This window comes from Sparus aurata, chromosome 23 (assembly GCF_900880675.1).
Source record: "Sparus aurata chromosome 23, fSpaAur1.1, whole genome shotgun sequence".
Lineage (NCBI taxonomy): Eukaryota > Metazoa > Chordata > Actinopteri > Spariformes > Sparidae > Sparus > Sparus aurata.
In genome coordinates, this window is record NC_044209.1 from 30468140 (window position 1) to 30494133 (window position 25994).

The 25994-nt window shown below is 43.2% G+C and overlaps 3 protein-coding genes across 4 annotated transcripts in view; all 3 read left to right on the forward strand.

Moving 5' to 3' along the window:
* Positions 1 to 4052: 4052 nt before the first annotated feature.
* Positions 4053 to 16476, forward strand: LOC115575659 (globoside alpha-1,3-N-acetylgalactosaminyltransferase 1-like). Its single transcript, XM_030407874.1, is given in 9 exon segments — positions 4053 to 4113; positions 5980 to 6064; positions 6169 to 6201; positions 6273 to 6407; positions 6510 to 6642; positions 6936 to 7128; positions 13712 to 13806; positions 13808 to 13932; positions 14025 to 16476. Coding segments are annotated over 9 exon segments (1002 nt in total). The 3' UTR covers positions 14167 to 16476.
* A 2609-nt stretch (positions 16477 to 19085) lies between these two features.
* The window catches only part of LOC115575629 (integrin alpha-3-like), a 39769-nt gene continuing 32860 nt past the window's right edge, over positions 19086 to 25994 (forward strand). The window contains exons 1-3 of one of the 2 annotated variants that reach the window (XM_030407850.1): positions 19086 to 19167; positions 19475 to 19606; positions 22020 to 22263. The gene's annotated coding sequence lies outside the window, so the exon portion shown is untranslated. The remainder of the gene's footprint in view (positions 19168 to 19474; positions 19607 to 22019; positions 22264 to 25994) is intronic. The other variant, XM_030407851.1, reaches the window with a different exon arrangement.
* LOC115575660 (uncharacterized) lies at positions 22029 to 25970 on the forward strand. Its single transcript, XM_030407875.1, has 5 exons — positions 22029 to 22263; positions 23159 to 23249; positions 24098 to 24161; positions 24244 to 24323; positions 24655 to 25970. The coding sequence occupies exons 1-5, from the start codon at positions 22029 to 22031 to the stop codon at positions 25652 to 25654; spliced, it is 1470 nt and encodes a 489-aa protein (XP_030263735.1). The 3' UTR covers positions 25655 to 25970.

The following is a 25994-nucleotide window of genomic DNA, read 5'->3' on the forward strand; positions in this document are numbered from 1 at the left end:
AGTAATCAACGTTTATAATCATCAGAGAACGTTACAGACATTGTTTTGGTTGCTCTCCGTTTCCAGAGAATTCACAGAGAAGCTGGAGAAGTTTGTGACATTTTCATCCCGGATTTTTGTGAGGAGGGAATTAAACGCCTGTCCCAAATAAACGCCTGGTCTGTTAAATGGTTGAGACAAATTAACGCCCGGCTATTGTTTGGTATTTTACGGTAGATCCCGCCTCATCAGCACGAGCTGAACAATAAATCTAACATAGCAAGAGAGGCGGGACTTAGGGCAGAACAGCCAATCATCAGCCGGTCAGTCCCAAAGCCGGTGTCATGTTTGAAGCAGCAACAGGAGAGGGAGGAGAGAAGAGGCAGCCGCAGCAAGTGCAGACACAGAGCGGCTGCAGTAAGGTGTTTGTGCAAAACTGCAGAAAAAGTGTGGGTGTTGAACCCTCTCACCGGGAAAAGTGTGGGTGTTAAAACACACACACCCCCCACGAGTGCGACGCCCCTGGTTGAAATGAAATCAGCAGTGATGGGCTAGTTGATTTGGTAGCGGCTAAATTAGGATGTCGCGATATTTTGTACAGGGGATCACGTCTGCGCCGAGTAGATGCGCAGAGGGTTGAAACAGCGCTTGTCCGGTCTGCTAACAACAAGGTTTCTTTGCCAGTTACTGTGATTAAACACGAGTTGTTTAATGTTCACAATGTATCGTTTTTCATGGGAAAATGAGGTGCGTCCCCGGGACGCATGGATAGTGAGTTTAGTGCGTCCTTTCAGATTTTAATGCGTCAGGGACGCAGGACGCGTACCTAGCAACATCACTGCACAGATGCTGCAGATGCAGATGTTTATTAACAATCATTAAAACTGTAACCAAATGAACATGCGCCGTCCAACTAACTCTCTATCATTTAGCTAAGTTGGGAACTGGAACCCCCTCAAAGACCAATGTTGTCCTCAGACCACTGGTTGAGAATCACTGCTTTACAAAAAACTACATCTGATGCAGCCATTGTCGCGGTTTTGTGTTGACAAACGCAGTCGAGAGCGTGGCTACTTTGGTGGTATCCTTATGGGGAGGGATGATGTATTTCCGCTTTTACGTAGATCCCAGTGGAGAGCGTGCACTGTGATAGGTTTCCTTCTTTGACAAACACAGCTTGTGTACAATAGTATTTTAGAAAAAAAAAAAAAAAAAAGAGCAGACCTGAAAGTAACGAGTACTTTTCAGCCTTCCTAGAAATTAACTCGAGTAAAAGTAAAAATATTTGTCTTGGAAATGTATTCAAGTAAGAGTAATAAGTACCAAAGAAATCTAATACTCAAGTAAAGTACAAATCCTCTGGATATGTACTTAGGTACAGTACTCAAGTAAATTTACTCCGTTACTGTCCACCACTGGCTGGGGGAGCTGACTGCTCTTGGTCACTACTGCTGTACCGAGGCTGCTGACTGGACCGGGCCTTTCCACTGCTGCTGGTTGAAGCTGTGGCTGGCTCTGACTCTTTTCTTTTTTTTTGAAGAAGCTCTGAATATCTCTGCTTCTCTTCATAGCTATTCTCTTAATAACCCTGTGGGAAATGTAATTCAATCACTCAATCAATCAATCAATCAATCAATCAGTCAGTTCACTTTGAAGTAATAGCTATAACTACATACATCAAGCAGGATTATTGTCAAATTGGGTTAGAATCAGTGTGCAAAATACAGGTCTTGGTGGGGCTCTGGAACCCGTTACCTAACAGCTTTGACTCCATTAAAATCCCAAAAAGAAATGAGGTGTCAACAATGTGCCCAATTATGTCTATTTATAGTATCTACAAAGGTTTACTTTTACATAACTACCGACATCTTCGATCACTTTTAATAACACAATTAACACATATTGCATCTCAAGCATTTGTGGCATTTGAATACAGTTTGCTTTGCCTCTGCCTATTTAAACATCTAAAAATATGTGAACTGTGAAGATGAGCTAATTGATCTAAACAGAAAGTGTTTTATCTTCAAGAGCAAAAAGTCTTTAAACAGCCCTTAAATCACAAAGCAAATAAATAAATCACAGCTTGTTCTTGTGTTATAGCTACTTAAATCCAGACTGTCACACTATATTTCACACACTGGTTGGTCAAAAATACAACATTAGCTCTATTGAACACACACATCTGCAAATAACACCCTCAGTCTTCAGTCCAGACAGCAGCCGTTCATAATTCATGGTGGTATGCAAATAATAATAAAAGAAAACAAACGCTAATGTTAAATGCTTAACTTTAAAGTTTTCCTACACATTCAGAGGGAACTACGACATAACCAAACATTAAATTACCTCCCAATAGACAGATTTCAGCGTTTTTATCCAGCAGTTGACATTGACACTGTGACCGTCCTCCTGTTTCATTAAAGACCGTACTGGACCGGACTGGACCAGCAGCAGCAGATGCAGCCTGCCGTGCTCATCTCTCATGGCTCATTTATCAGACCTGCATGGCCAAACATCTGCTGACCAGAAATCAGCTCTCACAGCCTCAGTACGACCATTACTGTGTCAGTTAAAAATGTAAAGCTGGCCCTAAATCAGCTGATCAGCTGTCATCATTGATTGACAGCATTTCTCTTGTTTCTTGCGTTGACGAACTTGACCAACTACCTATCAGATCTGGGGTGGCCAATGAGTTTTCAGGGGTGGCCCCAGCATTGCCATTGTTCAACGGTGTTGTTTAAGGAACAAAAGGGTTCCAGGATGCAGGTAGTTGGTTTTGAAGCTCTGTGATGTCCCTAGAAGCTCTGTGACATCACTTGAAGCTCTGTAGACACTGTCACATCATGCTGGATAACATGAGTCAGCAGGTTTCACACTCACTTGTGGAGTCCATGCAGCTGCAGGCCATGAAGGACAAAATGAGACATTCTGACATTCAGGCACATTTTTCATTCCAACCCAGCGCGTTGTTAGACCTGGGCAATAGAGGCTATAGCCCCGGATGTTTTTGGAATAGCCCCGGATCTCTGTGCTTTAGAAAATAAAAAATCTATTATAATTGCCTCATGATGAAAACAGCCCTAGAGGATTTTATGTGGTTGCATATGGAACGGCCAGCAGCCACAAATACAACATTGTCACCAGAAGCTGACCTGACTTTCCTTATGGCAAACGCCCATATATGGACATATGCACATATACGGACAGAGTCAGAATAATTTGTTGCAAATTCAACATCAGTGTTATTCTTTCCCCCTCTATGTGTCACTGATATTACCAGAGCCCATCTGTTAGCCCACTGTTTAGTACCACTGCAGCGTTTATAGCAGTTAGTTATTATGGATATACGGAGGTTTATAGCAGTTAGTTATTATAGATATACAGAGGTTTATAGCAGTTAGTTATTATGGATATACGGAGGTTTATAGCAGTTAGTTATTATGGATATACGGAGGTTATAGCAGTTAGTTATTATGGATATACGGAGGTTTATAGCAGTTAGTTATTATGGATATACGGAGGTTTATAGCAGTTAGTTATTCTGGATATACGGAGGTTTATAGCAGTTAGTTATTATGGATATACGGAGGTTTATAGCAGTTAGTTATTATGGATATACGGAGGTTTATAGCAGTTAGATTATGGATATACGGAGTTATAGGTAGTAGGATATACGGAGGTTTATAGCAGTTAGTTATTATGGATATACGGAGGTTTATAGCAGTTAGTTATTATGGATATACGGAGGTTTATAGCAGTTAGTTATTATGGATATACGGAGGTTTATAGCAGTTAGTTATTATGGATATACGGAGGTTTATAGCAGTTAGTTATTATGGATATACGGAGGTTTATAGCAGTTAGTTATTATGGATATACGGAGGTTTATAGCAGTTAGTTATTATGGATATACGGAGGTTTATAGCAGTTAGTTATTATGGATATACGGAGGTTTATAGCAGTTAGTTATTATGGATATACGGAGGTTTATAGCAGTTAGTTATTATGGATATACGGAGGTTTATAGCAGTTAGTTATTATGGATATACGGAGGTTTATAGCAGTTAGTTATTATGGATATATGGAGGTTCTTTGGAAAAAAGAAGTCGCAGCCAGAGCAAGAAGACGTGGAGCGTGAGGCATCATGTCCTCCAGCCCCTGATAATACTTCCATCAGCTCAGCTTCATTGAATTGTGGTGGTGTGTGTAGTCTGGGTGTGTAGTTAAGCAAGATTACCCGAGAGGGTGTGCTTTAACGTCATTTGAGCAGCATTGAAGTGCTCAAATGATGTTAAAGCACACCCTCTTGGGTAATATTGCGATTATACAACTAATACCAACACAAATAAAATGTATAATCAAAATATATCCATGTTGATGGACAATTTGCTCTCAAATTTTAAAGGTTTTTGTGAGTGTGCGTCGCGTTTCCATGGAAACACATGGGGTCTGACTAATAACTGAAACAAAATCAGTCACGTCAGTAGACTCATATGTGTAATGGAACGTAGTTTACCACTCCAGCAAATAATCCAACCCTTAGTAACGACCTAGCAACAGAAAGGATTTTCTAGTCCCAGATGAGTGAACTCTGAGTTGACATTAATGTTTTATCGCGGTCTCTGAATTTAAAATACCAAATAATAGCCGAGGCGTTTATTTGGGACAGGCGTTTAATTCCTTCCTCACAAAAGTCCGGGATAAAAATGTCACAAACTTCGCCAGCTTCTCGGTGAATTCTCTGGCATCCTGCTGGGCAATAGTTGTCTTCTGCAAGTGAAGTTGTTACAGTGGAGGAAACGATTCAGCCAACCAGCACTCGCTGCAAACTCCTCATCTCTGCTGTCACTCACGGTGGCGGACATTTGTTTCGCCATCCCCCTGATCATTTTGCGGGACACTCTCTCTTGGCGTGCCCGTTTGCTGATAACTCATCCCCGCATGTTTATCTCAGGCTCCTCTCCAGCCTTCTTCCTCCCTCCAGCAGGCAGCCTGGCCCTGTTGCTGTCCTCCTCGGACAGCTCCGTTGTATTTTTTCACCAGTCTCTCACTCTCTTGGGGTCGACAGAGAAATGTCTAGTGGCTGCTTCTCTTTTTATTTTTTTGCTCCAGCTCTGACAGTTACTATGTTGCCATGGAGATGGATACACTATTGCCACAGACTTGGCGGAGTAATATTTTGAGTAATGGCGTGCTGTCATGCTGCTTTGAGCACGGTCTAAATGTCTTGTTGACCAGTCGGATTGCTTGGTCGGAACTACTTGTATAATCTCTATTAAATGACTATGTTTCTCTCTTAATACCTACAAAGCCTCCTGTAGGCCTGATGCAGACAATGAAGCCAAGAAATGATAATGGGGAATGTTCTACCTGCTCTAACAGCCTGTGCACACAGCACAGGTTTTATTACAGGCTATAATATCTTTAATGTAAACATTACTCAGTATTAGGATTGTATTGAGGGAACATTAGCTTTATTTGTGAATAAAATATGACGACGCGGACCCGTCAACGATTGGCCTTACTTTCCCTCTCTTTAACAGCCCAATTTTCAAAAAAGGGCTCTAGCTGCGGGGCTAAAGCCCTGGATGTTTAGCACTCCTCCCCTGTTAAAGTAAGTCTGTGAACAACTGAAAACAGAAGAATTCAGAAGAAGACTGTTCAAACACATCCTGCCCTCAGTCCATCAGCCACACTGGCTCAGGTTCAGGTTCAGGTGCGATCACCTGGTGACACCTTGTGGCAGCTGTGGAAAACTATAATGTAGACACACTGAAATCCAACTGAATAAGCAGAGAGCTTTACCCATGTCAGAGACACAATGATGAAGACACACAAACATTTTTGGTTCACTGTCTCATTGATTGTCAAGAAGAATGAAACTGGCCCCAAAAAACAGATTCAGCCAATCACTGATGACTGAGACAGGAATTAGAACTTTGAAATGATACTGACTAGACTGTCCGGAGAAAGCAAACATTTTAGTGGTTAAATATTAAGTGTGTGTGTGTGTGTGTGTGTGTGTGTCCTGCAGGTTTGCTGAAGTTCATGAGGGTCACAGCTTCCACCTGGTGGCTCCTGACCAGTGAGTATATTCATCATCTTTATCATCACAGAGCTAACAATGCTAACAGAGCTAACAAACTGTTTGTTATTCGTGTTGTGACGAGGGACCTGCTTGTGTTTCAGTCTGCAGTACAAACAGCCGAGCATCGTGCAGGGGTGAGTATCACTAACTGAGGCTTGTTGTTGTTGTTGACATGTGTTTGATGATGTCACTCTGTAATCGCTAGTCGTAGCGACGTGGTGTCGGTGACGCCCTGGTTGGCTCCTGTGGTCTGGGAGGGAACCTTTAACCCAGTTCTACTCGACAGCATCTACGAGCCTCAGAACATCAGCGTGGCAGTCACTGTGTTCGCTGTTGGAAAGTAAGTATGACATCCCAACGCTGAGGTTTCCATCCCACCCTAAATGCAGCATTTCTGGTATGACCTTTGACTTGGAGGTGACCCCTGTGACCTTCTGGACAGGTACATCATGTTCCTGAAAAACTTCCTGGAGACGGCAGAGCAGCACTTCTTCATTGGTTTCAATGTGCACGTGTACGTGTTCACCGACCGGACGAAGGACGTGCCCCAAGTCAAGATGGCCGCTGGCAGACAGGTGATCATCATTATTGAACAAAGTTAGTTCAGATGAAATCAGATGAAGTAAAAGAATCATTTTAAAACTCATTCATCGGCTGGAAAAATGACCTGTCATCCATCTTTTCATTATAAGAGCAGCAGTTGTTCTTGATGTTTAATAACCTTCTCCTTCCTCTTCTTCCTCCTCCTCCTTTTCTTCCTCTGTATCCTCCTCCTCCTGCTCCTCTTCCTCCTCGTTCTTCTTCCACATCTTCTTCCTCTTCCTCTTTCATCCTCCTCTCCCTCCTATTCCTCCTCTTCCCCGCCCAGCTGACAGTGAGATCTGTGCCCAGCTCGAAGCGTTGGCAGGAGATCTCGGCTCGACGGATGGAGCTCATCCAGTTGCTGATCGAGGAGGAGCTTCATCACACCGACTACATCTTCTGTCTGGACGTGGACTCCAAGTTCCACGGGCGCTGGGGCAGCGAGTCGCTGGGCGGACTGGTTGCAGTCATACATCCAGGTCAGTACATGTACACATCCAGTCAACCATCGTGATCCAGGCGGCCTCTAACTACACTCAGCATGCCTGCTGCCACCTGCAGGTGTCAATATGACACCTGACAGATTTTCACATGGTTTAAATATAGAGCCAACAACATTCCAAAGCGACCCCATCACTTCAGTCAGCAGCTCCAGCAATTGTCTGCCACTCACATAAGGTTCATTTTCAAAATGCATAAAAACACAACAACTTGGAGGAAATGAGAGAAAAGTGGATATAAAGTCAGTCCAGTGTCTCTGCAGCCAGACCTCACATGAGTCTTCGTACAAGCTTGAGCTGAATATTTGCATGAAGCATTGTCAGAAGATGAATTGAGTTAAGGAGCGCCCTGATCAGGGAGGCTTTCTGATGTGATCTCCCAGTGAAGGTTTCTGCTTTACTGCAGGCTGTTAATCTTTTATCATGACGGCAGCTTCATCTTGTGGTCGTATTCTGTTTCTCCCTTTAAGCTGCTGCAGAAGTCTGTTGAGGCTCTGACGCAGCGACAGAAACAACACTGGCGACTGTCTACAGTAACATTTCTGACTAGCAGAGGTGGATAGTAACAAAGTAGATGTACTTCGTTAAACTACTTAAGTCGTTTTTTTTGAGGATCTGTACTTTACTTGAGTTGTTTTTTTTAATCAGGACTTTTACTTTTACTATAATATAATTAATCATCAAAGGATTATCTGGAATGGGCGTGTCCGAGAGGACGAGAAGAACGACGTACGGTACTGTCGCAAATATTAGAGGTAAGGGCGGGATGCGCGGGGCGGCGGAGATCAACATGGCTACCTCTGCAGTTTACGTTTATGAGGAAGACACGGAAGACGTCACCACACCAGCATCCCCTTCGGTAGAAGTAGAAGACGACAGTCACCCGTCGTGGTCATACCTCGCAAAAATGTTTGGCTACCTTGGGAAGGGGGAAAATCCTAAAACATACAGAATGAAGTTCCTCTTGTGTCTACCAAAGTGCTATGACATAAAGGCGTTTAAGAACTCTCCATCCAACCTTAAGATACACATTGAGGTAAGTGAATTAAGTAAAGTTAATCGCTGCCAATGTCATTTCATGTGCCAGGAGTATAAATATGTAATTACTGATATTTATCATTTCATGATATCATGATCTTAAACATTTTATCCTACATATTTCATTAGCCAACATTACGTGCAAGTGAACGTTGCTAGTAACGTTAGTATCACACGTGGTGACGTGGACAAGTATGGATAAACCTACGCGACACACACACACACACACACACACACACACACACACAGGCCTAGGGTTAGCATCTTAACCTACTCGAAGGAGGCTGTTTTCGTCCCGCATGATACTTTTTCAATATCAAGTGCTTCACTTTTTTTATTGAAAAATACAGATCGTACATGATCTGTAACTTGAAGTTAAGCAATATTGAAAATGTGCATTTTTGTTCATAGGAGCTGTAGTGAAATGGCATGCTGTTCAATGAAATAGCTTTGTTTTTGTTTTTTAATTGTATTTGTTGTAATACACAGCTATTGCTGGTCTGGGTCTAGAGCAGATATGAAAAAAAGTGCATGTATGTGCATGTAATAATTACCAGATACAGAGAACATGTGCAAAATTTAGAACCAAAACTGCAGGGGGTAAAAGACAAGCTCAGTGTGCTGCATGATGTTTTAGCTTGTAGATCTGCTATTTTTTAAACAATTTGGCATTTTTGAAAGATAAAATATAGCTGACAGTTGACCAACATTTTTATCAATGTTGGACATGAACACAATTGGGACACCAGGGTGAAAGTGGTTGAACAATCCAGACCTGTCATTGTGGTAACTGTTGAATGATGTTCTGAGTGTCATTCAAACTAATAATATTATTTTTTTTATTCATGTATTTTTCATGTAGAGAGCACATCCACACCATCTGAAAGAATATGAGCAGCTTTCTTCACAGGAAAGAAAGAGGGCTTCGGAAGCTGGATACCCGATCCATGTCTTAGAGTGCAGTTGACAGGGCCATTGTTAAGTATGTCGTCAACAGGCTCCAGCAGTTGTCAACTGTTGAAAATGAAGCCTTCAGAGAGCTTCTTGCAGATCTCCTTCCTACTGTGAAATTCATCACACGGGTCACCCTGTGAACAAGGATTGAAGATTTAGCAAAGACTATGAAAAACATGGTAACTGAGGAGATGAGTAAAGTGGACCACATTGCCACCACTACAGACTGCTGGTCAGATAGGAGAAGGAGCTTCCTTGGTGTGTCTGCCCACTGGGCAAATTAAAAGTGGTCCTTAAGTTAAATTTTGCAATGGAGTTTGTGCAAGACATTGTTCAGAAAAGTGATGTGCAACCAGTCTGCAGTGATGGTGCTGTGTGTATTGAGAATGTATTGTTTAAAATCCATGTAAAGCAGAAATAAATTTGTGTTATGAGTTTGTCACACCACAGAAACATGTGTCATTGACCACTGAGCCAAATTTGAAAGATTAAAAAAATTGCCAAGTATATAAAATTAGGTCTCAAAATCATGGAAAAACAAGCACTTCTCTCTGCTGTGAAACGCTGGGGGCGTGTCAGTTAGAGGCGCTGGAGCCACGCCCACGCAGGGAGCAGCCTCCTCCATGTTCTGTACAAGGACGTAACCTACAGTAACAATGGAAGCTAGCAGCATCATCAGAGGACCCAGCCCGACCTGTTTGAGCCATCAGAGCCAGAAACTGACTCTGAGTCAGACACTGATAGTGCTCAGCCTCGTTCCTCACAGTCCATGTTTTACATTACACACAAACGTAAAACCCCAGTCTACATATAACTCCTTGTCATAGCTATATTGGTGCACATAAAATATTACCTGTAGATTATCATTGTGCTGTCAGATGGACATGGGCATGACAGGATAATAATAATAATAATAATAATGATACATTTTTTTTGTTTGATGGCGCCTTTCAAGTCACCCAAGGTCACCTTACATAGGATAAAAGCATAAAATCACAGAATAACATCATAGAATATTAAAAACAAACATTGACATAAAAAGAAAAAGAAAAGAAAAGTGTAGTGCACAGTGACCAGTCAGAGTGAGTATGCCAGTTTGAACAGGTGGGTTTTGAGTTTGGATTTGAATGTTGCGATGGAGTCTGACTGTCTAATGTGTGGGGGGAGAGAGTTCCATAGTCTGGGTGCCGAGCAGCTGAAGGCTCGGGCACCCATGGCACTGAGGCGTGGTGTGGGGATGGTTAGCAGTCCAGCAGAGGTTGAGCGGAGGGTGCGAGAGGGGCTGTATTCATGGAGGAGGTTGCAGAGGTAGGTGGGGGCTAGATGGTGGAGAGCTTTGTATGTGAGGAGGAGGTTTTTGTAGTGGATGCGGTATTGTACAGGGAGCCAGTGAAGTTGGATGAGAATAGGGGTGATGTGGTCAGATGATTTGGTGCGGGTGATAATCCAGGCGGCTGAGTTCTGGATGATTTGCAGTCTGTTGATGAGTTTGGTGGGGAGTCCGGTGAGGAGTCCGGTGAGGAGGGCATTGCAGTAGTCGATGCGGGAAGTGACAAATGAATGAACCAGGATTTCGGTGCTGGACTGGGACAGTGATGGGCGGAGTCTGGAGATATTTCGGAGGTGGAAGAAGGCAGTCCGGGTGATGTTTTTGATGTGAGGTGCAAATGAGAGGATGCTGTCCAGAATGATGCAGAGGCTCTTGACTTGAGGGGAGAAGGGTACAGGGAATCCGTCGATGATGATGGGTGGGGCTGGGGTGTGTTGTGATTTAGTGAGGGTGGATTTGGAGCCGATGAGCAGGATGCACGATGTAAAATCACTTTCAGGATTTGCACCTTCAGCAAAATGCATTTAATTGCCCAAATGTACAATATTTATAACATACATAAGCACACACTTACACTTAGAGCTTAGATCTGGCCCAAAAAAAATCAAGCCCGACCCAACCGAGCCGAGCCCGTGCAGTGATGCCGGTACCGTGTTACTCTAATCTGACCACTTTTTTCAGTGAGGAATTATCTAACGCGGTAATATTTCCAAACCACTAATGAGATTAAAGTTACTTATTCAAATCACTGTGCGTTACTATTATTTTTGTCATTTTCTTAGTAAAAATATATATTTTTGCTTCCTTCTTGCGTCTCGGGAGTGACGTCACGTGCGCGAGAAGTCACGCTTTCAGCATGAGGACACACACTCACGTGTAAAACCACGCAGCGGCACAAACAACATGGAGGGAGGAGAGAGATGCTCCTTTTGTAGCTGGAAATACAGTCATTATTTTGAGTTATTAAAAAAAAACACAAAGACACAAATGCTTGATCAAGGGCCGGCACGACCCGGCCCGAGAATATTGACGGGATATCGGCCCGACCTCGGCGGGACGGACACAGGCGGGCACATAATGCCGGTGGCGGAGATGAGAGCATGCGCTGTCGGCGGGACGGGAGGATGCAAGCCGGGGACGGAGAGGGTCGGTTCGGCCCCACTGACCAGCGTCAACGGACTCTTCAGATATCCAGACTTTAACTGGTGACGGTTGCTGTAACTGTCGGGGGTAAAGTGGACACTGCAGAGACGGGTGATGGTGGTGATTTTAAACTCTCCACAGTAGCTCCTCTTGACAAAATCGATCCACCGTTTCCTTACGTGCGGGCGGCTGTGGCTCAGTGGGTAGAGCTGAGGACTAGTGACCAGAAGGTCACTGGTTCAAATCCCTGGCTCCCCTGGGCGGGACTGAGCTACAAGCCGAAGCATCCTTGAGCAAGATGCTGAACCCCAACCCCAACACTGCTCCTGATGTGCAGTTGGCACCTTCGTGGCAGCCACTGCCATCAGTAAGGGCCCTGCGATGAGCTGGCGTCTCATCCAGGGAGCACCCTGGCCTTCGCCCATAGAGCCACTGGATTTGGCCCCAGTATCCCCGCTCCACCTTGAAAAAGGTGGTATAAAAGCGGTAACATCACCCGCGACCCGCATGGATAAAGCGGAAGAAAACGAACGAACGAACGTTTCCTTACGTTGTCGTCCGTTGGAAACTTAAATAAGCTAACGGCGCCGTCACCCTGCACACTGTGGCATCCAGGAAAGATGCACGAGCGATGTGGAGGAGACATGACTGTTTAGCTGACTGGTTGACTGGTTTGCTAGCTGCAAACTATGTAAGAGATGCTATGACTCGAGAGCGAGCGGAAAAACCGCTGAAGCTAATGTGCTGAATGTATTTATACTACTTCAACAGCAGGGCTGGTTCTGACCCGCCCATTAAATCCTGAACACAGAAATGTTGAAACATAGTTTGTGAACCTAGCTCCAAAATTAAATTCTAAATGGTTGAATGGCTTTTTACATGTTTTAAGGAAATACATTTATGACCTTTTTAATTTGTTTAGAAGAAAATGGCTGAATTTGCTTTACACAGACTTTAAGTTGTATTCTTAACCAGACACAAGGCACCTTATTTAGTTGTGTTCTCTGAGGCAGATAGGAGGCACTTTTTTGTGTTCTTACGGCCAATTTCCACTGGATACGTGTCTGCTATGTTATGTCTCCACCACGCCAGCGGAGCTGATAGGTTTCACTTTAGTCTTTGTGTTAATCCCCACCAGGTCTGGTGCGCTTGCGTATCTGCTCTGTCCCAGCTCCAGCAGTCTGAAGCCCTCTGGAACAGATACGCAGGACTTCTATTTCTGGCGGATGCCGGAGCAAGACGCAGCAATTCAGCTGAATTTAGCACCGAGCAGACAGGAAGTCAAGCACGGAAGCAACAATATAACATCCGGTTACTTTTCAAAATAAAACACTCCGTGTTGACACCAACACACAAATCTCAAAAAAGGGACAAACACATGCTCTTCTGCTGATCCTTCGGTTGGGAACACTTCTTGTTGTTGTTGTTTTTATAACACAGACCTATATAACTGATGTCGCGAGTGATCATGTGATTATCATTATCATTAGCTTCTTACTGCTACACATTTAATTTAGCTTCAAACATCACAGAGTGGTGTCCATCTGTGGAGATTATCTGGATCAACAGAACCTGGACGGGTCAGAACCTTCAGATTATTTTCTGTAATGATCCAGAATACAGTTCAGTAATTCCATAGAGGAACCAGTGATGCTAATTTCTATTAGTTTACGTGATCCCTGAAGCTCTCTATTAACCAGGTCTTAACCATGAATTACCAATGTTAACTAAATATATTTGGTCCATACAGTAGCGTAAAATTGTGAAAATAACATCCCAAAAAGAAGTCCAATAAACGGTCTGTATGAAGTGAAACCAAGAAAATCCTCAATGTATCAGTTTCTTATCATATTTCTATTGATCAGTTGTTCCTCTCTGATCAGCAGCAACTCTAATAAACGTGTGAAGGTGTTTGACTGTCAGCTGTCACCTGGGAACCTCTGTTTCCTGGGACTATATTCTGACGTAGAGGGATACTCAGTGTCAACTGACTGTAATCTCAGGGCTCTACCTGTCCAGGTGAAGTGTGTGATCTGACCTCAAATAAAGGTTTGGTCTTTTCTACCTGTGTGTGTGTGTGTATGTGTGTGTGTGCAGGTTACTACAAAGATGACCGCAGCAGGTTCCCCTACGAGCGGAGGCCTGAGTCCCGAGCCTACCTGGCTCCAGGTGAAGGCGACTTCTACTACTGCGGGGGGGGCGTTTGGAGGCCTCGTACAGGAAGTACACCTGCTCGCCAAAACCTGCCGCCAAAACTTTGAGGCTGATGCCAAGGAGAACATCGAGGCTGCCTGGCAGGAGGAGAGTCACCTGAACAGGTAAACACAGTCACCTGAACAGGTAGGTGGAGTCACCTGAAAAGAAGCTGATCCTTGCTGTGTTCTGATGATTGTACTTCCTGTTTGTTAAGGTACATGTGGATCAACAAACCCAGTAAGGTGTTGTCACCTGAGTACCTGTGGCAGGACTTCAAGTCCAGAGAGCCTGAGATTCACATCATCAGATTCTCAGGAGTCGTCAAGAACTACGCTGACATCAGACCCAACGTCTGAGAGTCCGGACTGGACCTGACTGGATTGGACTGGACTTTCCCACAATGCACCTATTCTTCTGTCTGAATCTTAATTTCTGAACACTCAGGACCTTTAGCCAAAGTAGCATCACCTCTACTGAGCATGTGCAACTCTCGTTGGAGACCTCGTTCAGATCAGAGCCGGCGCTGGAGTGATGTGCTCGCCGGGTCGTGTCATTTGGTTGTTGTGTGATGTCATGTTATGAACTTTAAGCTCGGCTGCTGTCTGAATGAGGCCTTGCTCACAACATCTGCTATGCTGCATCACTTTTGGCCGCACTGAGTCAAACCGAGCCGTGCTGATTTGTTTTTCCATCAGTTTTGCTGCGCAGAGCTGAGCCGACCCGCTCTGGAGAAGGACCTGTTCCGGAATAGGGCCAAGCCGGGTTTGTCCCGCCTACAAACATGCTGTGGTGACGTGTCACGACTGCGGCCAACCCTTCACGAGCCCCTGCCCCCCTGTCAAATCAGTACTTGTCCTGTTTGTTCTTTCAAACATCAGCTGTGTTTTATTGTTTCATGTGTTCACTTTCAGCTGTTTTGTAAGTTGTGTTCAGTTACTGCTAACCTGACAAATCCCTACCATGTCAAGTCAAACTGAGTAAAGCCGGGCCGGCTCCAGTCGGTCGGGCTGCGACTGTCATGTCATGACAGTTTCCTGTAAGATGTCTTACTTCAGTTTTAATGGCGCTGCTGATTGTTTTCTTATGATGTACATTGCTCAGGTGTATTACACTCTGCCATCACTTAAAGGGACTCTATCTAGTTAATCGAACACTTTTTTATTGGCTCCATGTGAGAAGATTGTAACATTATGTGAAGTGAAACCTTCCCCGTCTCTCTCTCTGTTGTCTACAAAGTCTATCAAAGATAGAAGTCCTTTTACGGCATTGGACCATGTTTTTCTTCTGCAGCAGTCTGATGTGACTTCATTCATGTTCCCGAGTGCCTCGTCTCAGCGCCTCTCTCCAGTAGCTCTCATTTGTTTAGAAATTGAGTCTTTTTATGCGCTTGAACGCAGCCTGTGTTATGCCCCTGAACTGACTGTGTACGCTTTATACTAACTTCCCAACATGCACTGTGTTTGTGATGCCTGCTGTCTCCTCCTGTGTCACTCAAACATTCACAGCTGTGTGTCACCATAACAACCTCAGGAAAACACACTTTGTGAGTTTCCGATGGTTTAATTACATCCAATAATAATCTCACTGATCACACGACAAAGCTCCACCAGTGTCTTCCTGTTCGGCCTTCCTGTCTGCTCACAACAGGAAACCCACACACACAAATGTCCACACAAAGTAAAATGTAACACACTGTCCTGTAACACACTCAGTAATGTGACTGAAGCCTTCCACGCCCTCATGCCGTCCTCTCAGCTCACTGTGCTGTGATTTGAGGGTTGAAGTTGACGTTAAACCAGATTCACTGTTGTGGTTTCCTTCTCTCATGTGTTTGTCCTCTCTTCGCCTCAGAATATTTATCACAAATATTAAAGACTGTTGTTTCAGTCAGTTCTGCAGAGCAACGATACAGAATCAGTAGCTCCATCCAAACTGCTCTATCAGTGTGGGAATCGTGCGCTAATTCTCCACATCGTCCTCTGTGTGAAAGTTTCGCTGTGGTTCTGATCCGCCTCCGGAGGTAGTTTCTGAGCCACAGCAGGGACGAGCCGGCGTCGGTGTGGATGAATAAGCCTTAGGCGTGTTTCCGTCTTCCTCTCTGTCATCCAGACTCTTCATCACATTCCTGCCCAGCAAAAAACTTGTTACCTTGTCTCAGTGCCTGTGTTGCGCTCTTGAACGCAGCCTGTGTTACGCTCTGTAATGACCTCCTGTTGGCCTCCACCTGTTTTGTCAGAGCGGCCCAGACAGACACCATCAGGATCAGACGTCTTGTGTTCTGTGTCATGACGTGAAATGTTCTCAATGGTACAGAAACGTTGATTTCCACAAGAGCAGAGCGAAACTCATCACAGAAAGAAGACGACGAGCTAAAGCAGACAAGCAGACAGTGAAAGCTAGCTTGTGTGATGGCTCCTAAGCAAAGAATCATGTTTTTATGAACATTATTACATGCTTGATTGTACGGTGATGACCTGATGAACAAGAGAAAACTACAACAGCTGTTCCAGTGCGCTGAAGACTGAGAAATAAAACATTTCTTCATCAAAACTAACCAAACATCTGAGTGTCATAAAACATCTGTGTTCAAATGATTTTCATCAGATTCACTTTCTGATTTATGTTTTTCAGTCCCGTGGCTGAAATAAAAAGTCTGGTCACACAAACTCTCGTAATCGTTACTGAGTTAGTGTAATGTGTTGCACAATAAACTTGTTTATTATGATGTTATTAACAAATATATTAATGTTAATAAGCTCACAATGACAACTCATGATGTTGGCGACAATGACCTGACTTCAACAAACATCATTAGCTATACACTAACTTCCCAACATGCACTGTGTTTGTGACGCCTGCTGTCTCCTCCTGTGTCACTCAAACATTCACAGCTGTGTGTCGTCATAACAACCTCCTGAAAACACACTTTGGGAGTTTCCTTTTGTTTAATTACATCCAATAATAATCTCACTGATCACACGACAAAGCTCCACCCGTGTCTTCCTGTTCAGCCATGAGTCGTGCGGGGTGACTGTCCCTCCCAGGACCAGGACTCTCAGGAGACGCTCCATGTTGTCCTGCAGATGGTCCACTTGGCAGAGACCACATTTCATCCTCGCAGACGTTGGTTAGATTCGATTATTGCCATCTTAAATATCTTCTCATGAAAAATACTCTTCTCACTGCATGTTTCTGCCTTTGCCTGATAGTTGTCTGCCACATGCTGTCATCGTGACTCCTTTGAGACTGTTTGCAATGATTGAACTGACATAATTATAGAGGGCAATAGGGCACCGACCTTCTTGAGCAACTAAAACAGAAAGTAATGAATGATTATCATCATTATTGTTTAAAATGATTGAAAAAGGCCTGGACCACTCTGACAGACGACTGTGGTGAGTCCAGGCGCAGTAAAGTTATCGCTAACGTGTTCTCATCATAGTGAACCTGGTGGCGTTTCATTTCTCCACCTGGAATGTGGTTCTTCTGACTTTTTTGATCTAATAAGGTTCATTAGCTGTTGTAGAAACAGCATGGACACTACAAAGAAGATGTATTTTATCACTGAGATCGTTTCAACAACACATTGATGCTCACAACAGGCAACTCACACACACATCGATCTGCAGCAAATCATCATGGTCTATAAGCCCCAATTTCCACTGGATACGTCTCCGCTGCGTTATGTCTCCGCCACGCCAGCGGAGCAGATACGTTTCACTTTAGTCTATGTGTCAATCCCCACCAGGTCCGCTGCGCTGCGGCTCCGTCCCAGCTCCGGCAGCCCGGAGCACAGATACGCAGGACTTCTATATCTGGCGGATGCCGGAGCACGACACAGCAATTCAGCTGAATTTAGCACGGAGCAGGCAGGAAGTCAAGCGCAGAAATAACAAACAACATCCGGTTACTTTTCAAAATAAAACACTCCGTGTTGACACCAGCACACAAATCTAAAAAAAGAGACAAACACATGCTCTTCTGCTGATCTTTCGGTCGGGAACACTTCGTGTTGTTGTTTTTAATAACACAGACCTATAACTGCGGTTGTGAGTGATTATCTGATTATCGCGGGAACTCCTTGGCCTCGTGACGCCAGCTGTCTCGCCAGCTGACTCAAACCGCAACCGGTGGGTATTGCCGGACAGCGGAGCAAAACCTGATCGGAGCCGTAACCCTAACCCTCTTCCTATCTTTTGTTTTCCTATTGTTTGAACATGCCATTTTGTCTCCTTTGTTCCTACTGTATAAAATGCTGTAATTTCATTTGCTCTGGGTCCACTCGCCGGCTCAGATCCGCTCTGTGCCTGTCAGTCCACCAGTTTACTGGTATTCTTTAAATAAACACATCACCACAGCAAACTGCTCAACAGGACTTGATTTCTTCAACAAGGTCATCACAGACATTCATCATCAACACATCTGGAGATACAGGGATTTCACTGGACAGGAAGGTGATGAAAAATTGTAATCTGAAAAGTAGCTGGTAACTAAAGCTGTCAGGGAAATGGAATGGAGAGAAAAGTAAAATATTTGCCACTGAGACGCTGAGTAGAAGCATAAAGTAGAATAAAATGGAAATACTGAAGCAAAGTGATTTAGTTCCTTCCTGGCTCTCCGACAGTTGAATTGTAAATAGTTTTATTATTTTCACATTATCAGACCCTCTTCTGTTCTCTCTCCTCACTGTTACGTTACAGTCATGAAGTAAAGTCCATTTCCCCTCCAGCACCGATCAGCAGTCAACAGAACAGAACTTGGAGGTCACTGCTGCAGTCAGGCTCATCAACAGGAGTGAAGATAAATCACCTTTTCTAAGTAGCTCCCAGAAGTTAGAAAGTAATCTGTGAGCTCTTCTCCCGTCGGTAAACGGCTCCTGATCAGAATGTGATGAGGCTCCAGGTGTTTATTCCTCCACTCAGCAAACGTCTGTTCAGTGTTGGGAAAGTTCTTTCAACATGAACTAGTTCAAAGTTCAGTTCACAAACTTTAAAATGAACTAGTTCAGTTCATACACTGTAAAAATTAGTTGTGCCCAGTAGTCATGATAACTTCTAATTCATTGTCAGTATGACTACAAATGATTGAAACAGTTGTGATAACTCAGAATTTTGTGTTTATGTCTTCTCAACTAGTGAAAAGTTTTCAAACTAAGAAACGTGATTCAATTGAAATTAAGAATGTCAGTCAAAATGATGTAAGCATAATCACTTCTGTCATTGGCTGTCATAGGCTGACGTAAGTACTTCAACTAAGGTTCCAAAAAAAAAACGTTTATGCTGCCCGCCTTTTTCTCCCTCTTTCACCACATCCACATCTGTTCATAGTTGGATTAACGTACCCTGTCGGAATATGAGGTAAGTTAACTAAGATAGCTAGCTTTAAGTGATAGCTAAACGTTTGGAACATAATTATTATATAATTATAATTTATATTATAGTATATGTTTAGCCTTTTATTTGCATTAATCACCAGAATCAACCAGAGGTACCTGCTTCTGTTCAGATGGCATTAATGTCGTTTTGAACAAAATTCTAGCTCAGCAAAACCTATATCTAAAGATGTTTGAATATAATTTTTCAAAGCCTTTGGTTGATACCTCTGATATCCCTAAACTTGATTGTAACTGCGGTGTCGCACATGACCCCGCCTCCCTGTCTGCAGCGCCGGCCGAGCTGATTCTGTGCCCCACCGGTGAGCTCGATGTACGGAGAAACCCACAGCCGCTGCACGGAGACACACTCCTTTCTTTCTCCTCAGAAGAAACTGGTGCCTGCTCCACAGTTTGTCATCAAGGTGGGTTGAATTAAATTGCTTTTGTCTTGTCTTTCTTTTGTAACTTGGTAAGTTAGCAGTAGCTAACTCGGTAAGCTAGCGACTGCTAAATTAGCAGTAGCTAACGTAGCTTGTAGTAATATTGATGTTGTACTTAACAGTTAGCTAGTTTCAGCCCAGCTCTGATGGATTGGGTTTTCAGGGGTATGTCATGATGACCACGAGACTCTAGGTCTCACGTCCAATTTCTCATAAAGTTCAAAAACACAACTACACATTGATAACTGATAATGTAACAGCGCGAAAAAGAGCCACGCATGCGCACATACAGAGAGCGGCACAGCTCGTTCTCTGTTGTGCTGTTAGGTTAATTTATTCATTGAATAGAGAAATATCCACGGGCTATTTAAGTGTAATTTATTCCCGTGCTCAGAGTAATCTCAGTCATATGCATGATGCATAATGTTGCTTAAAGGAGGAGGGGAGGGTGCGGCGCGTCCTCTGGCTCTAGTTGCCCAAGCTGCAGTCTGTTCACGATCCTGCCATTAGGCATGTGGTTCAGGAGTAGGGCTGCACGGTATTGGAAAAAACTTACATTGCGATTTTTTTGAACCCTGCGATATATATTGCGATGTGAAAAAATACAGGAATTTTTATCAGCTGACCTGAATAGCACTTTATGTTATGCTGCACTGCTGCTATCTTGGGGACAATTAACCTGCACTGATCTCACCTCTTATTGTCAATGTTATGAGTCTGGCTTCTGTCTGTGTTTTAGAGGGATTCTCATTATTATCTTTCATTGTTTGCTTTTATTGTGCTGGGACCTGAGTACATGTTTCGTTCTATCATTCGTGAATTGAATGACAATAAACAAAACTTTGAACCTTTTGAGCTCTCCATCTTAAAATAGAACATTCTAGCTTCATAATTAGATTAAGTAACTAACAATGAGTGATAAACAGGTTATTTAACGACTGAAATCTGTTTTTTATTTTGGACGACAGGGTCGGACGCCTGGAGATTATTAGCGACACATCTACAAAAATATATCTGCATTTCAAAATGATAATCATATGAGCTCATTCATGCGTGCTTGCACCCTCCCAGAACTCCCATTCCCCACGCTAGCTTACTTTCATTTTTTAAAACTTGTGTCCGTCCTTCAGGTGCGGGTCGGGCGTCGGTATCAATTTATAGCTTGTCGGCTTGGGTGCAGAATGTAAGTTGTGCTACTGTCAGAAAACGGGTCGGATGCAGTTTTAAGTATGGCGGGTGCGGGTTTGCAAAGACCCGTGCGGGACTCTGCTGTGTGGTACCGACGTAAATACAAATTAGTTGTGTTACCTCTCGTTGTGGCACAGAACATCTGTTTGGTCAATATCATCCTTCAGGGTTCTCCCCAGACGGTGGAACAGCGGCGCTGCGCCGCTATACCGCTCGGTCAGCGCCGCTATACTCCGTGCGTGACAGTGTCGAGCGTCCGTCCGTCTGTCCGCCGTCCCCCGGTTGACGGCTAGGAGCTCCCGGCTGACGGCGATGAGCGTCCGTCCGTCCCCCGGCTGACGGAGTTGATGACCGGCTGTCCGTACGTCCGTGTCTCCCCCCCCGGACTGACGTTGACGAGCGGTCGCCCCCCCCGGACTGACGTTGCCGAGCGGTCGCCCCCCCCGGACTGACGTTGCCGAGCGTCGCGCAACCCTGTGCATGCAGACTCCGCATGCACAGTGTGTGTCAGGTTCCTTTGAAATTAGATAAATTCATTTGTGTCCTACATCGCAGGCTCTGCGATGTGACTATTGCACACACATACATCGCGATGGCGATGCGCAAACGATATATTGCGCAGCTCTATTCAGGAGCATCCGAACCAGCACCAGCAGGTTCAGAGACAGCTTCTGTCCGCATGCCATCAGACTACTGACCTGCTGAGAGACCCTACGCATACACACACACGCAGACACACACACACGCAGACACACACATACACTCCCCACTTTAAGACTCTACCGTTTACTTTCTGTTTTTTGCTTGTTTATCTTTTAACATTTGCACTTTAATCTGTTTTCTTAAATGTAAAGTTATTTTATTTATATTAAAAGTAAACAGTAGAGTCTTAAAGTGACGAGTGTGTGCGTGTAGGGTCTCTCAGTAAGTCAGTAGTCTGATGATGTTCAACAAAACATTGCTTAAAGAACATTATGCATCATTCTTGAAGGAGAGATGGTGGAAATAACACTTCAGGTTGAAGCTGATGGGCCATTTGAAAGATGGCGCCAGTTTTCATTCCATATATTCAGACATTCATTCCATAGATATTTAATTTCCTAAACGGCATACCATAATGCTGAAACATGTTCTTGTTTCTCATAGACGGTTAGACAAATACTAAAAAATGCTTAATACTAAAATATGTTTGCCTTTCTTTGTGAAGCCCACAGACATGGAGGACAGCATGACTGGGGGAAAGGATGTCAGCAGTCTCCTGGTAAAAGAAGGAGAGGATCTGCTCGACATATCGCTGGTCCTGGAGCAACAGATTGTTCTGCGTGGCATCAGTGACTACTCTCATGCGGTAGTTATGTTAATCGGTCTGCTATATGCACTGAAAATTGACTACGCGAAGGAGCTGCAATATACGTTCGAAGTCATCCAGAAGGTTCTCCAGAACATCGGGGGTGAGCACTGCTCTGCAAGGGTTCATGGACTGAGGAATAGACTTCTTCGAAAAACTCAGTAGACACTACACTGAGACTGAGAGTTTTTGTTTAAAGGGATATTCCGGTGTAAGTTTTTAATGGATTGGATGGATTAAATTTACACCGGAATATCCCTTCAAGTTCTGTTCTAGTATTGTAACGGTCACTAACATTCTTAGTCGGAGGAATTTAAGACCTTTTCAATTGTGTTCTAAGTTGACTAATGTTCTAAGTTGACTTTAGATATAACCTTTTTGACCTGTTTGGATGTGAATAATTTTATTGTATATTTTTTCATGTTCTGAAAGACAGCAACAGAAGTAATGAGTTGATAGTTCTCATTTGTGCCCATTCTAAGGAGATGTTTTACCCCTAAGCTTGTGCTGTTTTTGAGGAAACACTTTTTTGTACCTGATGGGATGTCTTGATCTGCTTTATTCAAGCTTTCAAGAATTGGAATTGATTTGGTTTCACTGGAACACCCAATAATCTATGGAGATAAGATCTTTGAGCATAATCTAAAATAAAGTTGAAAGATAATTACCAAATATGTAGTACATTTAATCTTAAACAGAACTAAATTATGAAAGTTGACTCAAATATAAATGTATAATGAAGTTGACATAACAAAGTTAGGTAAGCTAAACATTGTAGGTAGAGTGAACTGTAGATTAATTATTTTCAGTTTTGGAATTCCTGTTGAAAGAAATTAAGATTGTGTTGACTAAACTTAAGAATAGGCTATATGCACACTCACTTCCGCATTTCAACTCAGCCAGCTCTATCACTTCTGGCCAGCGCCGGAAGATATCGTTGCTACTGGAAACAGACACAAACAGCGAAGCGATGGCGTTCTTCACCTGATCTCTGCAAGATCTTCCTAAAATTACTGTCAACGATGTTGGTCGCATCATTCAAGAAGCGTGCCGGACCTCGGTCACCAAGAAGGAGAAGGGCTTCGAATTGTACGTTTCGAGCTATATCCACAACTACGAAGGTAAGATCTGGACGTATAAAGTTAGCATGTTTTTGTACTAGCCAGTGCTAGCATGATAAGTTACTGCTAACACTATGTGTCTGCGTGTCAGTCGCTGCAACAGTTTTACTGACACCATTATCAATCTCAGTTTCAAACAAGGATTCATCAGGGGAAGTGCAGATAAGGTCTGAGTGCTACAGATCGATGAGGAAAAGTCAAAAGCCTCACAGTTTGAGCGTAAGGGACAGTTCACCTGCAGGTTCAGTGCAGGCTGGTTCATGAGACAGACAGGTTACTGTATGTCAAAGCAATGAAGTTTCTGTGAATCACATCAATGTTATAAATCTGATACCGTTAAAAGCTACATTAAATATATATTTGTATGATACCCCATAGCACTACTGTATAAAAACCTGTAAAAGTATTGGGATTCACAGAAAGTATATTGTGTTCTGAGTTCTGTCACTTCTTGTACACATGTTCTGTGTACTTATCATTTTAAATAAGTAAAAAATGAGATCAGAAATGACTTGGTTACAGTTTTTACAGATTTACATATAATTGCATATAAACTGTAATTGTTTGGTTAATTTGTCTAATTCATATTTTTCTCACTGTAATCATGTATTCTACTTTATAACAAAAGTTCACTAGTGTATTGTTTATTTTTTTTTTTAAACGTTGTAATGTTTAACTGCACTTGCAGCAAGTACAGTATGTATTGTAACAGATGTGTATTTTCACAGATTGTACTTAGTGATTCCCATCCTGTGCAGTTACAAGGCTGCCAGTGTACCTGTGTGGCAGGTACAGCCTTATGTAACCACGTGGCAGCTCTGTTCCCCCAACACACAGCTGCACAGAAACGGAACAGAAGTGGCATAAACCAAGAACCATGGTAAGTAAATTTTTAACATGATAGTTTTATTTATTTATGGATATTTGTTTATGTTTCTGAAAACCTTTTTTGTTAAATGCAGGGTGTTAAACCTGGTCTGGTGAATGACATGGTGATTCTTTCAGCTAGACCTAAGGAAAGGAGACTGGTAGACGGCATCAGGTTAATATTATTATTATTATTATTGTTGTTGTTATTAAAATACATTTTCTATAGTAATCATATCAGTAAGATACCAGATGAAGTAATCATATGCTACATTCTACAGGATAAATGTTATTTTAGCATTTATTGTTAATATCTATATCGTCAGTCAATCAAGTAAGAAAGTCCAAACCTTTTCAGGCTTTTCACACGAATAAAGTCTTTCTAACTAAACAGAAATAAGATATTTATTTATTCTTAGCTGTTTCATTTGAAACTTTAGCTTACTTTATGCAAACAACCAGTTCATCAGTTTGTTCTTTCTTTTCTTTTTTTGTCTTTTTCATAGGAGCAACTTGTATAAGGGAGTCAGTTCAGCTCTGCCTGAACTTTCCACGCTCAGGGTGGATGAAGTCTACGGTGACCTTCCCTCCAATGTGGCTCCTCTCATAACGACTATGGCCATAACCAATAATGTGCCACTGGTTGACTCCAAGTTTGGTAAAGTGCAACAAGGAAGTGTGTTGTCCTATCACTTGCCAACAAAGATGGTGCCAAACACCCGTCCACACTCCGATGCCCCTTCTCCCCCACAGCTGCCACTCTCTAATTACTGCCTGGGACCCTCTACCTGTTCCTTTGTCTACTCTGAGCATCAGCAGCTCCACATGATGTCCATGGCAACGTCATTCGAGACAGCTCACAAAGTTGAGAACAGCACAAAAAAGCAGAGTTCCTGTGCAGAGTGGCACCAACTAAGGCGGTTGCGCATCACCTCCACCAAATTCAGAGAGGGCTGTCACACCAGGGGAGAGACCTCTGCTGAAAATCTGGCAAAGAGGCTTCTGAGACCCAGCCATCAGACTGCAGACACGAGGAGGGGGCTGGACATGGAACCTGCAGCAGTAGAAGAGTACTGCAGGGCAAGGGAGGTAAACCATTACCCTTGTGGGTTACTCATCCACCCTGACGCAGCTTGGATGGGGTCATCACCCAATGGCATCGTGTATGATCCCAAGGAGCAGCCAGAGTTTCGCCTTGTAGAAATTAAATGCCCGAATGTTTTGAGTTATGTGGACTGCCCATACATTAAGATCAGTGAGGGCACACATACACTCAGAAAATCTCATGCATACTTTTGGCAGATCCAGGGCCAGCTGTTGATTTCTGGCCTTGAATGGTGTGACTTTGTTGTCTACACACAGGAAGACATGTTCATTCAGAGGATTTCCAGAGACAAGGACATCACAGCAACCATCAAGGAGAAAATAGACCATTTCTTTTTTATTTTTATCTCTACGCTTCCCTGCAGTAGAGAACTGGCCTGCACGCTGCCTTACTCAACTTGATTTGTTACAGGGATAGTCTGTAGTGTATATAGTTTTAATTTGTGGATATTAAATGTTTATCGGTCATTTTCTGTAGAGAACTAATATTTGTTGTTATACATGCTGTTGGCATCTTTTTGAATGTTTAGTTTGAAATAACTTACTGTAATCATAACCTTTGTAATTATCTGCTATTTCCCTATGCCTCTTAATCCTTCATCTAATTTTTCTCACTAATAAAGCAATGATTAGCATTGGAAGGTTGTGTGTTGTATAAACTAAAGTAATTGTTATATAAAAGGTAAATGAGTAGAACTGACAAGTGGGTGAGCAAAAAAAAAAAAACTGAGTACCAGTTAAA